This window comes from Hyla sarda, chromosome 8 (genome assembly GCF_029499605.1).
Source record: "Hyla sarda isolate aHylSar1 chromosome 8, aHylSar1.hap1, whole genome shotgun sequence".
NCBI classification, from domain to species: domain Eukaryota; kingdom Metazoa; phylum Chordata; class Amphibia; order Anura; family Hylidae; genus Hyla; species Hyla sarda.
In genome coordinates this window covers 86,131,922-86,154,692 of record NC_079196.1, presented here as the reverse complement: position 1 = coordinate 86,154,692, position 22,771 = coordinate 86,131,922, and the positions used below count along the sequence as shown (strand labels likewise).

Genomic DNA, 22,771 nt, shown 5'->3' with positions numbered 1-22,771 from the left:
TACAAGGCGCATGATGCCTTTATAATTTTCTGTGAATGCCACTATGCACTTTGACCACGAGCAGTATTGTTTTATACATTTCTATTATTATTTTAATATTTAAAAATTATTTTATGGAAGTAGCCGGAGGGTGGTCACATGGTCCCTGTGACATACTCAAGAGAATTTTACAATATATTTTAATTTTGCTTTAATTTGAGAAGTGAATCTATTGTATTTTACACTGTATCCCTCTCCTTATTTACTTGTATGGTACATACCAATATTATTTTATTGAAATATATATAATATCCATGACCTTGAGCCCCAAATCCATATATTTATTTCCACTTTTAATAGTCCTCAGAATTTTCATGGTCGCACAAAAAGCAAAACTGCCTGATTTTGCCCATAACAACCAATTACAGCTCAGTTAACTAGTTCTGCTTTCAGGCAGATTGATACATCTGAGCCATGGCGTGCAAAGGTCTGATCTGTGTAAAATCAGCCATGGCTCCTACCCATCACATAGTGAACGTCTATAGAATAAATATACAAAGCAGTTCGGCATTGCGATGTTGGGGGGCGGCTGGTGGGGGTGGGTGTATTCTTGAGCCCCAAATCCATATATTTATTTCTAGTTTCTGTACACCGTGGGTTTAGGTGTCAATTGGGTTGTCTAAGGTCTTTGTGGTGACTAGTCTGACAAGAGCCTCCCCGGCTTTATATATATATACGTGTGTGTGTGTGTGTGTGTGTGTGTGTGTGTGTGTATATATAATGTGACTATTAAAAGTAGATTAAAAAGTGTAGAGAATATTGTACTGTTAGGTCCCCCAATAGCAGGTGGTCAGTCTTGTCCAGGGAATATCTACTCATTGGCCCATATTTACTAACAGTGGAGTGTAGGTTTCTTTGTAGTTTTTAATTCCCTACAATTTATTTACTAAGGTTTCCCTACATTTTCCACTTTCCCTACACTTTTAGCTTTTTTTTTTTTTTTTTTTTTTTTTTTACACATGCCCTGATCTGTCTGGTTTTCATCAGCTCAAATCCACCACATTTTATGTGGAAACCTTAGTAAATATTTTGGGTTTTTGTGAAAATGTCGGGAACACACCCCTTTTTGGAGATCACGCCCCCTTTTCCCAGCAGCCACCCCCCTTTTCGGGTATTCTTTGCAAAATGAAGAGTTGGGGTTTTTTCAATTCTGGCGCAGACAGAATTTCTGGCGCAAGGCGACAGAATCTGGTGCACAACCCAACAAAACATGTCGGGATTGCAATAGTAAATGAGGGCCATTGTCTAGCTTTTAGGAATAGAAAAACAAAAGGACCACACAAGGCGCCTAGTGCATTATAATAGGGTGCAAGAGAAAATAGAAAAGGTGCTGGTATTGAGCTCACCTTGAGCGCAATAATATGCGCATATCACCCCGATAGCTGGGGTATAGGATAATGAGATGATGCCGGGAGTGCTGCACTGCCGTCAGGATGTGGATCAAGATGAATGTCTGTCCACAGAGAATGCAAGATAAACCGAAAAGAAGAGATCCCTCTTATGCGCTGCTTCTCCCAACAAATTTCTCTTGGACGTAAGTAGATGAAAATTAGGTCTTTTTTATTATACCAATGACTCATTTCGGGTTTGTACCCTTCCTCAGATTGGCATGATTAAAATGACAAACTAACAAATATATATATATATATATATAAATATATATATATATATATATATATATATATATATATATATATATATATATAAATATATATATATATAAATAAATATATATATATATAAATATATATATATATATATATATATATATATATATATATATATATATATATATATATATATATACACACATACACACACACACACACACAAAAAAACCCGCCATAATTAGGTGGGTGGGAGGGGAAAGGGAGAGGAAAACAGCAAATGACATACCGTATATACTCGAGTATAAGCCGACCCGAGTATAAGCCGAGACCCCTAATTTCAACCCAAAATCTCAGGAAAAGTTATTGACTCGAGTATAAGCCTAGGGTGGGAAATACATCATCCCCCCCCTGTCATCATCCAGACCCGTCATTAACATCCTCATCATAATCACCGCCTGTTATCATCCAGACCCTCATCATCACCTGTTATCATCCCCTTGTCATCATCCCACACATCCCCCCCCTTCATCATCCCCTTGTCATCATCCCCACCCCCCTTCATCATCCCCTTGTAATCATCCCACACCCCCCCTTCATCATCCCCTTGTCATCATCCCCACCCCCCTTCATCATCCCACAATCCCCCTTCATCATCCTCTTGTCATCATCCCACACCCCCCCTTCATCATCCTCTTGTCATCTTCCGCCCTCAGTGGTCTTCAACCTACGGACCTCCAGAGGTTTCAAAACTATAACTCCCAGCAAGCCCGGGCAGCCATCGGCTGTCCGGGCTTGCTGGGAGTTGTAGTTTTGAAACCTTCGGAGGTCCGCAGGTTGAAGACCACTGCGGCCTTGGACATCATCCAGCCCCCTCTCACCCCCCTTTAGTTCTGTACAGTACTCGCCTCCGCTCGGCGCTGGTCCGGTGCTGCAGGGCTGTCCGGTGGGATAGTGGTTCCGGGCTGCTATCTTCACCGGGGGCGCCTCTTCTCCGCGCTTCGGGCCCAGAATAGAGGCGTTGCCTTGACAATGACGCAGAAGTACGTTGGCAATGAACGTACCTCTGCGTCGTTGTCAAGGCAACGCCTCTATTCTGGGGCCGGGCCCGAAGCGCTTAGAAGAGGCCTCCCCGGTGAAGATAGCAGCCCGGAACCACTATCCCACCGGACGACCTACTCACCGGACAGCCCTGCAGCACCGGACCAGCGCCGAGCGGAGGTGAGTACTTTACAGAACTAAAGGGGTTGAGAGGGGGCTGGTTGAAGTCGAAGGCCGCAGTGGTCTTCAACCTGCGGACCTCCGGAGGTTTCAAAACTACAACTCCCAGCAAGCCCGGACAGCCGATGGCTGCCCGGGCTTGCTGGGAGTTGTAGTTTTGAAACCTCTGGAGGTCCGCAGGTTGAAGACCACTGCGGGTGGAGAGTTCACTCGAGTATAAGCCGAGGGGGGGTGTTTTCAGCACGAAAAATCGTGCTGAAAAACTCTGCTTATACTCGAGTATATACGGTATACAGGTAAATCACGTGACTACAGGTATGTTATAAAAAAAAAATAGGAAAAACGCGTCATTGGTATAATAAAAAAAAGACCTAATTTTCATCTACTTACGTCTAAGAGAAATTTGTTGGGAGAAGCAGCGCCTAAGAGGGATCTCTTCTTTTCGGTTTATCTTGCATTGTGTAGCTTTGGTTACATGATCTACTCGGGACCATGGACTGTAGGGAAAGATGCTTTTATCACGTTCTCCAGTATCCCCATAATTGTGATAATAGTTACTGGACTGATACTACTTACATTTGCAGATACACAAAGATTGTGCAGCAAAAGCAAACAATTTATTGTGAATATTCTACTGACTTTAATGGGGAAAGATATTAAAATCTCATTCACTGGTGCTCACATTTTTGCAACAATATACAAATCTGCTAAAGTAAACCCACAACATATTCAGTCTGTATGGAAAAAAGCTCAAAACTATTACCATGCAGTGATTTACCTTTTATATTTATCGGGGTAATTTTTGTTTAAAAGTGGCATTTCCTTATAAATGCTTTTGTAACAGGAATAGTTTTGTGCACAGCTGCTACATTAATAGTAGTTAAAGGTTTACTGTTAAATTTTATGTGGAGCAACCACCAAATACAGTGCTGATTTAGAATTGTTACACATTAAATGCAGATTCTGGTTAATTGAGTATTCTAGGTGTCGGTGACCTTAATAAAAAGTTGCCATTATTTAGGTGTTATATAATTATTGCAACGTTTAAAGCGGTAATGAATTGTATTCATCACATGTGCAAGGTAACAGATGCCTCTTAAAGAACTTACCAATACCATTGTAGATTCAGCGCTGTAACATTTTGTCAATTTACATCTGCCAATCAATTTTACAACCTATTTGTTCACGTTTAATCTATTTTTTTTTATATATATATATTTTTTGTTTTAAAAACGGTTTAAACTTTGGTGATCCCACAGTTGTGTATTGGGTAATTGTTTTCCCATACTAAAGGGGTTATCCACCATAAGGTGATTTTAGTACGTACCTGGCAGGCAGTAATAGACATGCTTAGGAAGGATTTGCACTTGTCTTGGGCCTAAATGGCTATGTTGTGAGATTACCATAACACTGTGTCTAGCTTTTTCTGAACTGGTATTTCCTGTTTCAGTTTTCTTTTTTGACTACAAATCCCATAACTCCATTTTCCTCCCTCCCACACATCAGCCACCCCACCCATTGAAACATAAATGAGCTGCATCCATTCAAAAAGACCTGTCGTTTTCAATCAGGGTGCCTACAGCTGTTGCATTAGTTGCAGATTGATCTCTCTCCCACCAAGCGATCCCTCCACCTATTGAAGCAGACAGGCTCCCTGTCATCAGCTGACTAGTGAATCAGGTCTCGACCGCATTGCAACCTGGGAAAAATCTGAGACAACAGTCATTTTGTATGCTGTTAAAAATAAATATTGAGGTGAAAATCACGTAAGAATTGTGAGAAAACCATCACACACAGGTACAGACACTATATTATGAAATACACTAACTTTACAGCCCCTGTAGCATAGTCAAATAAAAAAATACCTGGAAGGTTGCAAGCAAAAAATACCTTTATGGTTGCAAGCATGCTGGAATTATAGGGGTCTTTCAGTAGTCATATTTTCCATTAAAGGGGTATTCCAGGAAAAAAAAATTAATTTTATATATCAACTGGCTCCAGAAAGTTAAACAGATTTGTAAATTACGTCTATTAAAATTTTTAATCCTTCTAATAATTATCAGAATTAGTAGAAGTTGAGTTGTTCTTTTCTGTCTGACAACAGTTCTCTCTGCTGATATCTCTGTCTCGGGAACTGCACAGAGTAGAAGAGGTTTACTGATTTTCTAGTACAGTATAGTACGCTCATGGATATCAGTCCTATTAAATCTAGAATGGAGTACCCGTCATCTACTGTAACAAGCATTGAGAAGCTCCCAGTAATCAAAGCGGCATGGTGCGCACTGGAACATGACCTTCCCTTTGCTGGGTTCTGATTTTTTTTAATCATATAACCATTATTAAACTTTTTTTTTAATTTGTTTAAATAAATTTTACACAAAAGCAAATCAACAAAACTGTGACCACCTCCCACTCCCTGGTAGAGGTTCAATACAAGTGAGAAATTGTAGCTACAATGCAACATGACAGTCTCTGGCAGCTTTGCATTGCTACACGTGTGGACTAGATATGAGCGAACTTACAGTAAATTCGATTCGTCACAAACTTCTCGGCTCGGCAGTTGATGACTTATCCTGCATAAATTAGTTCAGCTTTCAGGTGCTCCCGTGGGCTGGAAAAGGTGGATACAGTCCTAGGAGGGATCCTGAAGGGATCTTTTGTTTATTCACCCATGATGCAACGCATTTCACAGTGAGACTGCTTCATCAGGCATACTCCAGTAGTATGCCTGATGAAGCAGTCTCACTGTGAAACGCGTTGCATCATGGGTGAATAAACTTGAGATCCCTTCAATTTGTGTGTCCAGCAGTGCTGTGGAGTCTGAGTCGGATGAAAATTTGGGTACCTGGAGTCGGCAAACAATGCACCGACTCAGACTCCTAGTAAATTTAGATTGGAAGAAAAAAAAGCAAGTTTAAATGTCCCAATTCACAAAAAGTTGTTATAATTAATGACTTCTCTACTGTAAGAATAAAGACCAATGCATGCAGTGCCTCACGTAACCGCAAAACGGACACATTAAGTGACCGTGAAGAAGCATGCTTTTCATGTGCTTCACTATATGGCATGCGACGCACAATTAGGAGTGGCAATACTTATACTTTCCATAGTGTTGTGTTCTGCTGTTACAGGGAACCCATGGGTAACCTAGCCTCTCACTGATAAGGGATTAAGTAAATATGTTTTTTGCAGGACTAGAGACACTTGTATAAGTGAAGGGAATGGAGGGTCAATAGTTCAAGACTGAAGCTGTAAACCATTGGAAAAACTGCTGCCATTCAGCTAAGCCTATAAAAACTTGTAAACTCTGATTGTTAGCTTAAACTTTAAACATGACTATGGGATTCTACTAGGGAAATCATGTTTTATAATAAATGCGCCTTCCTGGATCCTCCCACTGCCCTATCTTCAGCAGCAGATCAGCACACAAAAAGGAGAAGGCAGCAGCTTCTGCCCAACTACCTCTTTCTGCTAGAAGAGCTTAGAATAACTTGGTGGAACAGGATCTTGGATTCAACTGTAAGTGTTTATAAATACATTTGCATATTAATACAGAGGAGTCGGGGAGTCTGAGTCGGAAGTACAAAAACTGCGGAGTCGATACATTTATCTACCGACTCCACAGCCCTGGTGTCCAGTGCCTCTGAATCCCGTCGATACGTTGTAGGAAACCTTTGCTTTTACATTGAAGTTGGACGTGGAGTGGCTGCAGGCACCTAAAACCTTTGCTCTTTTCCATAGTTAGACTTGGTGGAGTGTAACTTGATGTGGTAAGCATCACTTTTACTACATCTATTCCTGTTGAAAACTGTATCACACTACGAAGCAGTGCTGTCTGTGTCCTTTTTTTATTTTTTTACTTTATTTTTTTAGCTTTTTTTTTTTTAGCTAGACATGACCATCATACCATTTCTCTTGGTGTATTTCCATGTGTAGTGATCCCTTCAATGGCAAAGCTGCATGGGAAAATTGAAATGGGCACTGTGTCTTAAATTATTATAATTTTTTTTAGATAAGTGAAATGTTTTGAGTGTTGAGACACTAGCGGATGGAACTAGAACTAGCTGGAAAAAGTGCGTGCTAAGTGAGTCAGACTTTTTGTAATTCTATGGGATTGTCTTAGCTAGCTGCACTTTTCTCCTTACTCATCCTGCCAAATTGTCAGGGTTTGAACACTCAGACCCTGACATATTAACACTTTTGACATGTCTCTAGAACAAGTCAGTTTTTTTTTTTTTTTTAAAGTAACAGGTACACTTTAATGAGACTTTTCTGTACCAGTTTGATGTAATTAAACAACATGTTATCTTGTCACTAGGACAGTGTTAAGCCACACGTTTTTCATGTAATTGTATATCTATGGCATGACGTCAAATTGCCTGACAATACTTGGTCTTAAGCGACGTGATTTGATGATTTAGCTGCAGGTTACCGTCTTGCACTTAAACCAATAAACACCAGCGAGCAATTGGCTTTTCTGCATCTAGTGCAGGCAACACACTGCAATGGTCTTATTGGTTCCATTGCTTTTAGCTCCTAATTTGTAAGAGTTTTAGGAGATGATGATTTTAATGTTTTAAGAGCATTACTTTTATTACAAAATTGCCCAATTAACCAGGCAGCTATTAACCATTAAAAATGATAAAAGATGATGGAAGCCACTGGACAGTATAGAGCCTATTATGACGCACTCTAAGGTGTATTAAATGTGTGTGTGTATGTATATATTTATTTATTATGTATGTATTCGAGGAACACACAATAGCAACTTTTTCTCTTAAGCGGACATCTGAGGTGGTGTAGAACTGTTGCCCATACCACTGCCATTTAATGCTGATCTGCACAGGGTTATTATACAGCAATACATTTTACCAGGCCTTACCAGTGAGGTGCTCTTAGATTTTGGGGATCACAAAACTGATCATTAGCTACAGAGGCGATTTTCTGGCTGATTCAATCTTTACCAATATAATTGAATCCTTTTTGGCTTATTTTAATGTTATAGAGACTTTGGGAAACAACAAATAGGTAAACTGAGCAATAGTTGTAATCTTTGTCTCTCAACCCATTGTCAAAATCCATACAAAGACCCAGTAGTAAAAAAAATTAAGAGCACTGTATCACATAGAAAAGAAAGCAATGGCACTCACCATTACCTGGCCATTATCCCGGTAATGGTGAGTGCCATTGCATTCTTTTCTATGTGATACAGTGCCTATGCCTCCACTATATCTACACAATAGACCACCACTATAGTCCAGGACCTAGTGCATAATTTACTGATACAGAAGACAGGACAGCACTCACCATAAATCGTAGCTTTATTCAGGCATTCCGATTGTGGGAGGTGGGTGCAATGGTGGAGGCGGGGGTTAAGATCAGCACAGACTGTTTCACACTTTCACAGTGCTTCCTCAAGACGGTGTGCGAATTCCGCCTCTATCGTGATGTCATCAATAAGCGGCACGGATATTTATGACGTCAGGATAGAGGCGGAAGTTGCACACCGGCTTGAGGAAGCACTGTGAAAGTGTGAAACAGTCTGTCCCGGTCTTGCACCCACCTGCCACAATTGGAATCCTTGAATAAAGCTACGTTGTATGGCTGTCCTGTCTTCTTTATAAGTATTTGTATTGAACTTTGTCGGCCATTGCACCACCGCGATCAAATGCAATCTGGGCATTACCATCACACTCCTCCGTTAGTCATATCCCCACAGTCTTAGTCCTGTATGTGCCGGACCATCCTTTCTTCTCTCACTTAATGCTAGTGCATAATTTGCAGCAGTAGCGCAGCCTTCCAAGAGTGTGTGAATACGTCCTGACAATTACTGGAGTGCCAGACAGAATCTATTTGGATAAAAAATTAAAGATCCCTGGGGATTTGTCCAGACACATTAAAATATATATATTTTTTTAAATCTGTTTTCTTTAAACTTGAACCAAATTATGCCTATTAATATGTCACGCCCCCTCCCATAGACTTGCATTGAGGGGGCTGGGCGTGACATCATGAGTGGGCAGGGCTTTGACATCACGAGCTCCTGGTGCCAGCTCCAGCGTTCGGAACAGTTTGTTCCAAATGCTGAGCAGCGGAGTACCCCTTTAACTATTAAACTGATCCACAGGCTAGTCCCCATGAAGCATATTACTAGTAACCTGCCGACCCCTTTAAGGTAGCCCCCTTGCCATCACAGCACATGCATAGAGAAGTGATTTGGCTTGGCTATTAAATTTGGCTACACAGGCAGCCCTTGTACCGAAACAGAGCAGCGGGTAGGGCTCAGCTTCTGTGTCTGAAAGAACCAGAAATAGGTGCAGTAACCAGTTCTGACAGCAGGACGTTGGGGCAGCTAGTATACTAAAAGTATATAGGCAAGTTTAGCCAGTTTTGATTTTAATTTGAAACAACTTTTATCTGGCTGGACAGTCCCTTTTAATATGCACTTCATGTTATGTGCTAGTCTTGGTTACTGACAGGCTTTTAAATTCAGAAGAATGTCGGTCATTTACACTATAGAAGATAAAAGTGCGTATCGGCACATAACTGTAGGTAAAGTCTGTGGCCTAATGTAATCTTTTGTGGCCTTTGCTATCAGAGATAAATTAGAAGACAGTGACTGTAGTGTTTTAGGTGCCAACCAATGTGACACTTCATCAGAGCATTGTTCCTCTTCAGATGTTACCAGGCTTTTAATTATGCTATGGAAGGTCGCTCATTGAGCATATATCTGCACAAACATGGACTGCAATGATCAATGGAGCAGGTTGTCTTTAATGTAGAGGGCCTCTGTAGTGTTCATAATGATTGGATTGTTCAGTATTCCCAGTGTGTAATTGTCATGCACAAGATTTCAACAAAAGCTGTACATGTGACATAAATGTCCACCTACAATGTGAATACCTATTCGAAGTATTTGGATTAGCATTTGATATAGTTAGCAATATAAAAACAACTGAAAGAGAATAGCATACAGTAATTGACAGTATCTAATATTATATAAATACAATGTATATATATGTACTCTGACTGACCCTATTATCTATATGCAGTACTTTAGATCTATCTTTTTTTTCTTTTGCAGTCTCAAAGATCCCCTCTTTCTCCTCAGCGACCTGTCTCTCACAGGCCTGAAGTAGTGGATGATTTTCTTCGCAATTTTCTGATTAAAATGGGCATGATGAAAACCTTGGAATGCTTTCAGACAGAATGGTAGGTTTACTACTTATTACAACATCTGAAGGTCCTGAAAGCCACAAAAATTGTTTAAGGCCAACCATTACATTGTCATTATTACTGGGTTTGAGGTCTAGAAGTTACAAAAAAATGAACATATTGGTTGGCAGAAGATATGAGGACTTTTTATTTCCTGGCAATATTTCATTTTAGAGAAAGAAACTCTTCTAGGGCAACACATTTTGATTAAAGGATATAGGTTACTAGAACTTGTACAGAAAGAAAGAAAATAAATGCATTCTGTCTGTCTATTGCTTTATCTACGTTAGAATTGGCAGACATCTAGCATACAATCTGTGTGAGTTGGTGCTGTGTTACTTGCACAGTGCGTGGTTCCAATGAAAACAGATGCCTCATGCCAGAGGGAACATGGATCGCTGCCCTTGGATAATGTGCCAGTGGCATTTACAAGAGTCGGATCACAGGCTTGCAAGAACATCTCATTCACATAGAATATCTGTAAAGAAAAACTTATATTACTCCCAGTAGCGATGACAGATTGGCAAAATTTTGACTTTGTTTTACCTATGGCAAACTTGAATAAATTAGAGAACTGCATAGATTGTAATATCAGAATTGTCCACTTTAAATGGGATTTTCCATTTTTAGGGTGCAATAATACAGCAGGTAAAAACTTCCTGCCTGCCAGGATTGAATTTTTAACTTTCGTAGCAACTCAAAGTGATGGTGTGTCAGTAGAAACCCATAACCCCCCACCCGAACATAAAGTGATTTTATATCCTAGCGACATGCCAACACTTTATAATATAGGAATACCCACTTTAGGCTCGCTAGTGCTCTTTATTGTTTGGTAACTGGTTCAAAATGTAAATTTTTTGCTTGTGGCCCATAACAATTTTTTAATTGTGACAGACAATAATTATTTACTTCTGATTCCTCTAGGTATGAAATGATGCAAAAAGGCCTCCTGCAGCCAGAAGCTGTTGGTTTTGTCCCAGATGTTTATGCTTCCAACCAGATGCTAGACTCTGAGATAAAGAGTTTGAAGAAAGAAGTGGAAACATACAAACTTGCTGCAAGGTACTAACTATTTATTTATGTAAGGTAGTCACATGAAACCTGTTCCTAATTAAAAGATGAGTATGTACTTTTGAGAAATGTATCTTACTTCTGTAAGGAAACATCACACATGGAAATTAATGGGAACCAGTCATCACATGTTCACCCCTTTAAAATGCCACCAAACACAGTAGTAATATTTTTCTAAAGATACCAGCATCTGAAAAGTCATTGCAGCATGAAGGAAAAAAATAAGTTATGAAGTGGAACATCCAGCAGATGAAGAACATGTATGAAGTAGAGGCCAGTATACCAAGGTTTAATGTGCAGGTGACAAATGTTGCCTGAGTCAGCATGTAATGACATATTCCATCTAGTGGGACATCAATCAAGCCAGGACTGTCTGACTTCTCCGGAAACTGCATGGTCTAAGACGATTCTCTTACAAACAAATTTGTAGGGTTAGTTATAGAATTACCTAAGCAGCTGTAAATATACAGATTTTCCTTTATTGCCAAATAAATTGTATGGCATATATCGTTTGTAGTTATCTGTTAAAAAGTTATTAATAATAATAATAATAATGAAGAAAATGAAAGTCCAGTGCAGGATAACGTGCAATAAAAGCCAATATTTATTGTAGATTCAAGCCTTAGGACAGTAGGACACAATGTGTCCTGCTGTCCTATGGCTTGAATCTACAATAAATATTGGCTTTTATTGCACGTTATGCTGCTCTGGACCTTCATTTTCTTCATTGCTAATCCGGTATTGGTTCACATGGGCGTCTGGCTAAGAAGGTGAGCTGGGTAACCACATCTCTTTGCAAATAATAATTATTATAAAAAAAAAAAATTCCAACAAAGTTTACTTAGATTGTCCATTTTACGATAAGTCTCTAGGTCTTGGAAACCATGAGAATAAACTAGGCCAAATATGAACTTAAAAATGTATTGTGTTAATGAAGATAGTGCTCCTACTACTGGTTAACAAGTTAATTTATTAAGCACATATTATATCGTTAGCACAGAGAGCGAAATTAGAGTGATAAACATGCTGATTGTATTATGTGACCTTAAGAGAACATATATCAAGGTGCATTAGGTGTGACAGCAGCAGCTGGCATGACGAACACCCCGCTATGTGTATGAGTAACACTGTTCATTCCTAGGAGAATGTCAAATGCCATTTCACATACTGCTGCCTCGGTATCGTATTATTTAATCTGTAACTGAAAGACACCTACTGCAGCCCAGATCTGTGCTTTTCACATTGGTAAGAAATAAAATGGCATGGCAAGAGAAATGAAAATGGCAAATTAATGGATTAGGAGAAGTGAAGGGTCGGAATCCGTTTGCTCTCTACTCTACTAGTTTGTGTGGCTTTTGGAAAAAATCCATTACTTAATATAGAAAAATAACTTCTCATTAGCTTTCACATGGAGATATCCAGTGCCAAGCTTTTCCAAATGTAATATCACAGGAAAAAATGCTCAAATGTGCCTGCAGTAATGAAATAGTCATAAAGTGTTGCCGCCTTTTTAATATTTTATTTTCATGAGGGAATATTTATTACTTTTAATAAAGTGTTACCTACATCTTTAGGGTATTATAATGTTAATATATTTGTGCTGGATCCTGCATTGCAGAAATATACTTTGGGTTTTCCTTTTTGGCAATTCATTTGTGTCTGAAGGGTCCTCTGACAATAAGCTGATCAGTTGATATGTCCTGCTACTAGAAATGTCAGGTGTGAGCTACAATATAGTGTTAGATTTCCATGCAGTTCTGCCACCGGAGAAATATACATATATGAATCATTTATGGGACATTTAGGAAGAATGTTTGGGAATGTATGGGACATTGTGCCATAACCTCCTTTGAAATGATATGTTTTACAAAAGCTCTGGGTTGTACAAGCTCAGAAGTACAATTCACTAATGAGTCACATGACATCAGGGAGGAAAATAGATAATTAGGCCCAGTATGGACACTTCCACGTAAGGGTGTATACATTTTTGTTGCCAAGGTTTAGACATTGACTGTGTGTGTAATTAATTATTTTGAGGGACACCGCATTAAAGGGGTACTCCTCCCCTAGACATCTTATCCCCTGTCCAAAGAATAGGGGATAAGATGTCTGATCGCGGGGGCCCTGCCGCTGGGGACCCCCGTGATCTCTGCTGCAGCACCCCGCTGTCATCATTGCACAGTGCAAACTCCTTTGGATAGGGGATAAGATGTCTAGGGGAGGAGTACCCCTTTAAACACTGTTATACAGGCTTTGCACTCACTTATATGCATTGTAGTAGAGTGTCATTTTATCACAGGTCACATGAAAAGTTATAATGAAATATTTACAAAAATGTGAGGGGTGTACTCACTTATGTAAGATACTGTACACTGCTTTATAAGATTATCCAAGCTGCTGCTTCTGAGTTTGTGCTGTAGAGATATAGGGAAGCAAGATGCCTCTCTTCTGGGGGAGTGCAGGGGAAACATAAGAACATTACTACTATTATTATTATAATTATTATTATTAATGTACGCACACTTGAACACTTATCCAGAAAAGTTTACCTGATACTGTACTACAAGTATGTTTTAAAGTTAAGGAGGGCTTCTTATTAGACTTTCCTGTTAAAACTGGACACACTTAAAAGTATGCAGGGCAAATGTTGTTTATATTACAAAATAGAGTTAATATGTAGCATGTCTTGTGCTGTTATAATGTTTTATGCAAGCTTCAGAGGTGTTGGTCATAGGAAATTTATATATATATATATATATATATATATTTTTTTTTTTTTCTGCTCCATTTGCAGTAAAGCTAAAGAAACGCTGGTAAAGCTACAGAAAGAGCGCAATTTCCACAGGATGCACCATAAGCGTGTGGCCCAGGAAAAAAACAAGCTCATTAATGACATCAAAAGGTAACAAAACCCTCTATGCATGTTATGGTTTGGGTCCTGCATTGCTTTGTTACTGGTGACACAAGATTTCTTTATATGGCTAGAGTTATGTATATGCGACATCCGGCCCTGACAAAACTGCGCGACAATTGTCACAACTTATACCAGAAGCGCATCAGTTGTGCATCCTTCGGCGTCCATTGTTTGTGATCGCCGGCGAGTCCAATCATCCGACATCCAAACTGAGACACCTGATGTTGTGAACTGTCTCAGTCAAATGAATGGAATCAGTTCTTGCTTCATTTTCCCTCTTGGTGCATTTTCTGCAGTGCCAGAGGGAGAAAAAAATGACGATGCATAAAGAAGGCCTAAGCGTTTAGGGGGGAAAAAGTACAGAAATATACTTGTGCCTTCTTTATTACTTACTTGTAATCTAAATGTTGCATGTTAAAGCTTGTGATCATAGGCGGTTGGGGGCAGTGAACATTCAAAAATGTCAGCAATAAAAGCCAATTTTCGTTAAGGTCTCAAATTGATCTTTCTATTGGCAATGGAAATGTATAATTGCTATTTACTGGAAAAAAAGTGTGCTTCTAACCAGTCCTGTCCCCATCAGATAAAGCATAGTGATTTCCGACATAATTGACCACGTATGTTACAGTGCATCAATCAGAAGTGTTAATATCACTCCTCTAGTTCAAGTTTACAGGAATATACACACAAACACATACAACTAACATGATTTCAGTCTGTCAAGTCACTTGTGTCTTAGAAATGACATACATCTACAGTGATCATCTTTGCTTGTCACAGCTTGTCATTCATTTAAGACATTCATCTTGTGGAACACTTTGCCTCAAAATATTAGGCCAGCTCCAAAAATTGGCAACTTGAAAACCCATCTCATCAGTGGCACTTATTACAGATGATCGAACTTACAGTGATTCGATTTATCACGAACTTCTCGGCTCGGCGGTTTCTGAGAAGTTCAGCTTTCAGGTGCTCCGGTGGGCTGGAAAAGGTGGATACAGTCTTAAGGGAGAGTCTTCTAGGACTGTATCCACCTTTTCCGGCCCACCGGAGCACCTGAAAGCAGTACTCATTTATGCAGGCTAAAGTCAGCAACCGCCGAGCCGAGAAGTTCATGACAAATCGAATTACAGTAAATTCGCTCATCTCTAGCACTTACGTCTCGATGTATACAGTGTACATCTCTCACTGCTGCTGTCTTTTCACTTTGCTACCCTCTTCATATCACTATATGCTTTAGATCTCTAGTAGCGCAGTTACAGGCTTTTTCTTACATAATTATGATTGTGTACAAGTTTCTGGTCCAATGGATATATTTAGCACTTTGTAACTGTAATGGGAAAAGGGTGTGCCACACAACTAGTTTGGCTTTGGGCCACTTTTGAGGGCAATGTCTAAATATCCTATGTGATTTTCACTATTTAACCACTGTACAGAAAATTAGACTTTACACAGAAAAGGGGATATAGTACAGAAGATCAAGCATTAATATAGTCATAAATTGAGCTAATGTCATATACTGGAACTAATTCACATGAGCAGATACTGTCATAGGAACACTATATGCTTTGCTTAGGCATGTATAGGAGCAATTGTTGCTGTTTTAAACAATGGGTAATGGCAGATAATTGTTAAGAGAAGCTTTTGGATGCACAGGCCTCCACGGAAAGGATGTGCGCATGTACTTTATAGACAAAGGCAGGAGTGGCAGTGATATGAGCAGGTACACGGCAAAGGATAGTAGCACAGATCAGGTGGTGTGGACTAAAGGTAACCCAGTGGCTGTGCATTCTCGGAGTTGACAGCTGGAGTTATAGTAACTACTGTCTCACTCTTTTATGCCAATTAGATTGTAAGCCATGACAGGCTAGTACTTTAGGCTATATGCAATATGAGAGGACCTTCGGAATAGTATCCCTAGACATTCTAGAAGTGCGAGATGACAATATTTTAACTTGCTTAGCTAAACTGATCTACTTGTGCTTTGCATAAACTTAAATATCAAAATGTTGTACTAAATATCACTTAATCCTCAACTAAATAGCCTTAAAGGGGTACTTCACCCCTAGACATCTTATCCCCTATCCAAAGGATAGGGGATAAGATGTCTGATCACGGGAACGGAAGATCGTGACATCACGACTCCGCCCCCGTGTGATGTCACGCCCGCCACCTCAATGCAAATCTATGGAAGGGGGCGTGACATTAATAGGCATAATTTGGTTCAAGTTGGTTCAAGTTCACACGGGGCGGAGTCGTGACGTCACGATCTTCCGTTCCCGTGGTCGGAACCCAGACCCTCCAGCGCTTCCGGAGCAGAAACAGGTGGGTGCCACATGCTTTATTGCGGGGGTCCCCAGCGGCGGGACCCCCGCGATCAGATATCTTATCCCCTATCCTTTGGATCCTAGGGGATAAAATGTCTAGGGGTGGAGTACCCCTTTTAAAAGGCCTGAAAATAGAAGGAAATAGAGCAAGGTCTGTTATTTGTCAGTGAGCTGTAAGAGAGTGCCTTCACATAGTCTAATTGCTTTACTCTTGGATGTTCATCGTTCATAAGAGGGGCATTTGATGTGCACACCCATTAGTAGGGGCCTGTTAAGATGTTTTAGAAAGACTAAGGCTGCATTCACATCTCGTTTTGTACATACGGGTGTCGGATGCGGCTGGGGGAGGAGAAAACCGGGCGCTCCCGTACCCCAGCCGGATCAGCCCATAACTCCATTTACTTTAATGACCTGACCGGTGTCAAACAGTGACTCCGGTTGGCTCAGTTTTGACCTGTATGCGGTTTTGGACCGGACCTAAAACCATAGTATACTACGGTTTGAGGTCTGGTCAGGAAACCGCATACGGGTCAAAACTGAGCCTACCGGAGTCACCGTTTGACTCCGGTCGGTTACGGGTGGCTCATTAAAGTAAATGGAGTTACGGGCTGATCCGGATGGGGTACAGGAGTGCTCGGTTTGCCCCTTCCCCAGCCAGGTCCGGCACCCGTATGTACAAAACGAGATGTGAATGCAGCCTAAGTCAGACTGTGTTCACACTGGAAATTCAAATCTGACGTGTATTTCCATGGCAAAAATCTAAGGCTGAGATTTGCCTTGGATTGTTGTTCTGTAGGGTTCATTCTAGGCATTGGTGGACAAAATAAGTGACATGTCACTTTATTTTTCTAAAAAAAAAAAAAATGCTTAAATACAGTTTACTTCAAAATTTCTGCAAAGTTGTAGAATCCCCATTTCACCTGCATAGGATGTGTATTGCTGTTTGATTGCAGCTGTGTGGGCAAGTTGCCTTAGCAACCTTGCAAAGCTCAGGCCAAATGGATGGTTTAACCCCTAAATTGCCTCTAAAATTGGGTATCCTATTACAAGCCTCTGAAACACCACTTCAAAATAATGATGCTCATAGAAACTTGAAGTCTTTGGGAGAAAACCTGGTTTTGTCTGAAGGATAAGACAATTTTGACAATCTTTAGAACAAGGTTTAACCGCTGGACTGAAGGACTGAATTTCAGCTACCAAAAATCTATTCCTTCTAAGACAGGAATTTGAAGTCTGCCTCCACTCACTCTTCAAATTCAAGGGGGGTGGATCTTTTACAGTAGGATCCAAATTCTTGAAGAACCACCTAGGCAAAGGTTTATTGGAAATTATTCCTTCAATGAGAAGTCGATGGCAGAAAAATTTATCGTGAAAGTCTATCCTTTAATAAAGACTTCTTCGAGGAAATTAAGAATGTCGATAAGTTCCAGAATTAAGATGCAAAGGAGAGAACAATAGGAAACTTCATAAAAACTGTCATAGACCGTCATAGTAAAAGGTCTTCTCAGGGCCAGTTCTGCCTGTAGGCAAAATAGGCAGCTGCTTAGAGCGTCCTCTTGATGGGGGCACCGCTCTTCCTTCTGCAAGAAAGTTAGTAGCCAGCCAGAATCCGAAGCACCCGCTGCTCATCCAAAGCATCCACCCAGCCAACCCCACCATCACGCCCCTTACCGAATCCCCCCCTCTGTACCATATTAATATGCATTCTTCAGCCTGCTGGAGGAGTGCAGTGCCAGCTCTGAGGCAGACAGGCAGGTCAGATCCGTCCAGCATCCTGATATAGCACACGCCTCTATACATCCACTATTCGCCTCTTCTAAGCGATCACTTCTGTCCGCCTCTGAGGAGTACTGCTTTCAGCGGCAACATGCTCCTCAAAGGCGGACAGGCATAATCGCTGATGTCCTTTGTAAGAAGATTACACAAGGAGGAGGTTGTTACAGTGGATCACCCCGGTAGTAAGAAGATTACATGGGGGAGGGGGGGGGTTGTTACAGTGTTTCACCCCAGTAGTAAGGAGATTACATGGGGAGGTTGATTGTTACTGTGTCACTCCAGTAGTAAGGCGATTACATGGGAGGGGGATTGTTACAGTATGTCAAAGGCTTTTTTTGGCTGAGGAGATTTAACCAAAGAGAAAGTGGCAGACCCTGGGAGATCAGTACATGCCCACAGCATCCAGAATGAATGGCACAGTGCGACGGCTGAGTTGGTAACAGTCTTGAGAATTCAGGACACCAAGTTCAAAAATACTTCCTACTTAGAAAGAAGAAATCAGAAATCACCTGTTCTTTTTCTTAGGGAGGTTTATGGGACTTCAGTTAATTGTTTAATTAATTTATTGATTACTATTTTACTATCTGTTTTTCCCTATCCAAAATGAAAAGTGCTAGTTAAACCTTTTTTCTATCCTAGTAGGAAAGAAATGCTGGTTAAACCTTTTGTTGTGTTCTGCGCAGGACAAAATGGAAACAATGTAATGTGGCTGGCGCTGTATTAATGAACTCATCTGAGTGACAGAAATGTGACTTAGTTAAGAGCAGTCCTAAATAGCTTTATAAGATGACAGCCAGCTTACAAGGTCTTTTCTGCTGTAGTCAATCACGTCTTTCTTTGCAATGGCTTACTGATCAATAGAGCTGGAGCTATTGACTTTCATACTGCAGGTAGCATTTTAATTAAGTCTTTTTCTGAAGAAGTGGTTGTGACAGCATCCGCTGCCTCTTGCGTTAATGTTCATTCAATTTATCACTTAACACTGCAGAGTCAAAACCCACAAACCCAATTTTGTCTGTTCTTTTTATTATTTTTTATTGATCAAATTACATTTCACTTTTATTTATTGACTTATTTTTGTATTGTTTTTTTTTTTGCACTGTTGTACTGTAAGGATCTATGTTTTGAGTTTTGCAGAAAAAAAAATGTAGCTGTCGTTCCCTCCGGAGAACACAATGATTTTGATTAAAATTTGAAAAAATCTATCACATATTCGGAGTGCTTTGCTTTTACTGCGTTACTATATTCTGGAATAAGTGACAAAGTATTAGCCACCCTTAGGACAGACAACACAAAAGTTAAAATCAATTATAAGTCGTTGCTGGAGTGTAGTCGTCTTAAGAAAAGATGTGACTGTAGAAGAACTATCTTCCCCTCAGGCTAGTCATCCATGAAAGTTCTGGATTTCAGACCTTTTAAGTTTTACACTGGAGGCGGATGAGATATTGCACTTATGCAATGTTTTCTGTAGCAGAGGTGTAGAAAACTTGTCATAGCTTAGAAGAGAAACACTTTTTAGAAAATAAGTCTGTTTTATGGTCTAGATCACACACTGCAAACGTTGGTTCCTTATATGTAGAGAAACTACAATATTCCCAGACTCTAATACTTATTCAGTCGTCATGTACAGAGCCCGGCTTGTCCGCCGTGTACAGTTAACTACCCCCAATAATGTTATTATCTACATTAAAAAAGTTTTTGCAAATGACAGTGCCTATTATGGAGCTTCATAATAGCTTTACCCCTTAGCCAAACATTCACGTCCCTTTTTTAAGTTCTTGTCTATTGCAATTCACCAGTCAATTTATGTGCAGATTTTACACAGAGTTCTTTTTCTGTGGTGCATGGTTGAGATTTTTAAAAATCTCATACACTTTGCTGGTAGGGTAATATGCTGTGAATTTTCTGACAGAAAATAGCCAGTTGTGTTTCTCCTGTGTGAACATAGAGTTGTTGTTGCTTTTTTATTTTTAAATTAAAACTATTTGCAAGGATTCTTATTTTTTGTTTTAGATTTAATCATGTATAAATGGTTACAAAGATGGGTTTCATATTTTCTCAGTAAGCTTTGTTCTACTAATATTTCAGTGCTATTGGATGGATTGGATTGTCACCTCCCTTCCAAATGCGAACTCTGCTAAATGCTTTAATTTAAGGGGGTATTTCGGGCAAAAACATTGCATCCCCTATCCAAAGGATTAAGGATAAGATGTCTGATCGCGGGGGGCCCGCTGCTGGGACCCCCCCCCCCCTTGATCTCCCTGCACCGCATGCGTCTCCAGTTTCAGAAACCTCCACGCCCCCTCCATTCATGTCACGCCATGCCCCCTCCGCCCCCTGCAATCAGTTGATTTGAAAACATTTGTTTTCTACTTGTTTCCATCAGAGTTCCCCTTTAATTCAGAAACCTGTAACATAGTAATGATCACTGTGTAGCAGAAAGTCACAGTAACCCTAAGTTTGGCTTTTCTGCTTTCCTATATTCACAAGTCACTGAATTGTCCATTAGCATGCTGTTACCTGTGATATTAGGGAACATAGGAAAAACAAAGATTGCATTTTTCTTGTAACTATAGCTACAGAGTAAAGTAAGAAAATAATAAGGTAAAATATTAGGTATAAAAATAAAATGGAAACATTTCTCCTTTGATAAGCTCATTCATTCTGCACAGTAAGGGGCTTATCTGAGGCAAGCACTAAGACCGCCCTCTCTCACCATGCATTAATTTCCTTGCGGAGTCTGCTGTGCTGTGTTGGGTCTCTATACCGATCACTGCAGGCTTCTTTGTAACCCCTCCCCTCTGCTTTCAGACAGGAGCCTGACAGGACAGGAGTGAGCACAGGGAAGTGCTAGTCCCGCCCTCACTTCCTGGACCTTGTTCCAGCCTGTGCTTCAGCTGGGACAAACATGATGCTATAATGGTATGGGGGCCCCTAGTGATATTTTTATAAGACATGCTTTCTTTATAAAAGATAACATTTATTTATGAAATATATTAGAAAGGTTAATGTTCTGCCAAGATCTGCAACATATAAAAAGTTTTTCAGTCTGACAGTGCCCATTTAACCCTCAGCCCATCTTTAGGATTAGCATCCATATAATCTTTTAGCTTTCTATTACTGTGCTTATTGCAGCCTCCAACCATTGTCTTTGGCAGTAAAACTATGCCAAATGTTGAGTAGTGTAAAAAAAAAAAAATTGGTACTTCTTTATTGCAAATAGCGAAAAGGTGAAGAACTTCTACACTCACCTGTAAAAATCATAAACTTTATTTCATATCTTCATAAAATCAGCTGGCCGATGCGGGGAGGGGGAGAAGGAAACACCCTGCAGCCGAAGCTGAGCGGGTGAGAGCTATGAGCTTGTTTCTTGGGTAATCCGCTTCCTCGGGCCTCACCTCGTGTAGTGAACAGTACACTTTTACCTGGATGTTGTGAGTGACTTCCCACTGTAGGATGAGTTAGCAACGTGTACCTGTCCAAGGAATAGGTGAGTAAAAGGTGCAAAAATAAGAATGTAAAAAAAAAAAAAAAGATGCAATGTGAGTTCCGTATCATAGAACATTGGCAGGAGGGGAAAATTTCATAAATATACATTGAGTTCATTTCGGTCGTTTAGATCGAGGATCCCCAGCGCATCATTGCACATGATCCATTCGGGTTCACATTGCCGGAGAATCTTTTCCTTTGCCGGTCCTCCTGTGGTAATTCTCTTAATGCTGCAGATTGCCAGTACTTTTTCATCACTATTGTGATAAGTCTTCATGTGCTCAATTAATTTAGCAGATCCTATGCCGGTTTTCAGTGAACGTTTATGTTCACAGAATCGTAAGAACAGATATCTTTTAGTAAGATCCGAAGTAGAAGTTATTACAAGGGCATAGGATAACGTAGATCACCCATTCTGAAAGGCAACATATGAAGTCTTTAATGAAAATCTAGTAGCTTCCCAATCTGATAAACGCTCCTTTAAACATCTGGGCACAATGGGGGAGATTTATCAAGACCTGTCCAGAGGAAACGTTGCTGAGTTGCCCATAGCCATCAGATGGCTCTTTTTTTATTTTGCAGAGGCCTTGTTAAAAATGATAGGAGCTGTCTTATTGGTTACTATAGGCAACTCAGCAACTTTCCCTCTTGACAGGTTTTGATAAATCCCTCCCAATGTATTCAAGTGCCGCACTTGAAATGGCCTTTTAGCTCATTCCAAGTGAGTCAGTTGTCATGTGCATTTTTGCTTGAAAAGGTTGATGATACTACTAGGTTTTTCAGGCTGCCACTTCTCCTAAAGGTGACAATGGGTTTCGTTTTGCAAAATCAGATCCCTTTCAATGATATGCCTATTTTGGTGGAGAGTTTTTTTAATCACATCAGCCAATGAATTAAATTGAAAATAAAACACAAACCTTGTTTCTTTTTCTGGAGAACTGGTTCTTTGTTTTTTTTGTGTTTTATACACCAAATCTTTTCAGGGAATAATGCATACTTTTTTCTAAGGCCTCTGACAGCAATTTCTCGTGCTATCCATGGTTTAAAAATCTCTTCAGTAATTCCTGAGCTTGTCTTTCAAAGCCATCCTCAGTACTTTTTTTTTTTTTCTTTAA

General features: G+C 40.1%; 1 protein-coding gene across 8 annotated transcripts in view; it reads left to right on the top strand.

Annotated features, from left to right (window-relative positions):
* SPAG16 (sperm associated antigen 16) overlaps positions 1 to 22,771 on the top strand; it is a 1,122,606-nt gene that overhangs the window by 64,987 nt on the left and 1,034,848 nt on the right. For all 8 annotated transcript variants that reach the window (XR_008847220.1, XM_056536059.1, XM_056536060.1 and 5 more), the window contains 3 exons: positions 9,952 to 10,079; positions 11,007 to 11,144; positions 13,948 to 14,055. Coding sequence is in view for 7 of the 8 variants with exons in the window: in XM_056536059.1 (XP_056392034.1) it covers positions 9,952 to 10,079; positions 11,007 to 11,144; positions 13,948 to 14,055 (374 nt within the window). In the remaining variant the exon portion in view is untranslated. The remainder of the gene's footprint in view (positions 1 to 9,951; positions 10,080 to 11,006; positions 11,145 to 13,947; positions 14,056 to 22,771) is intronic.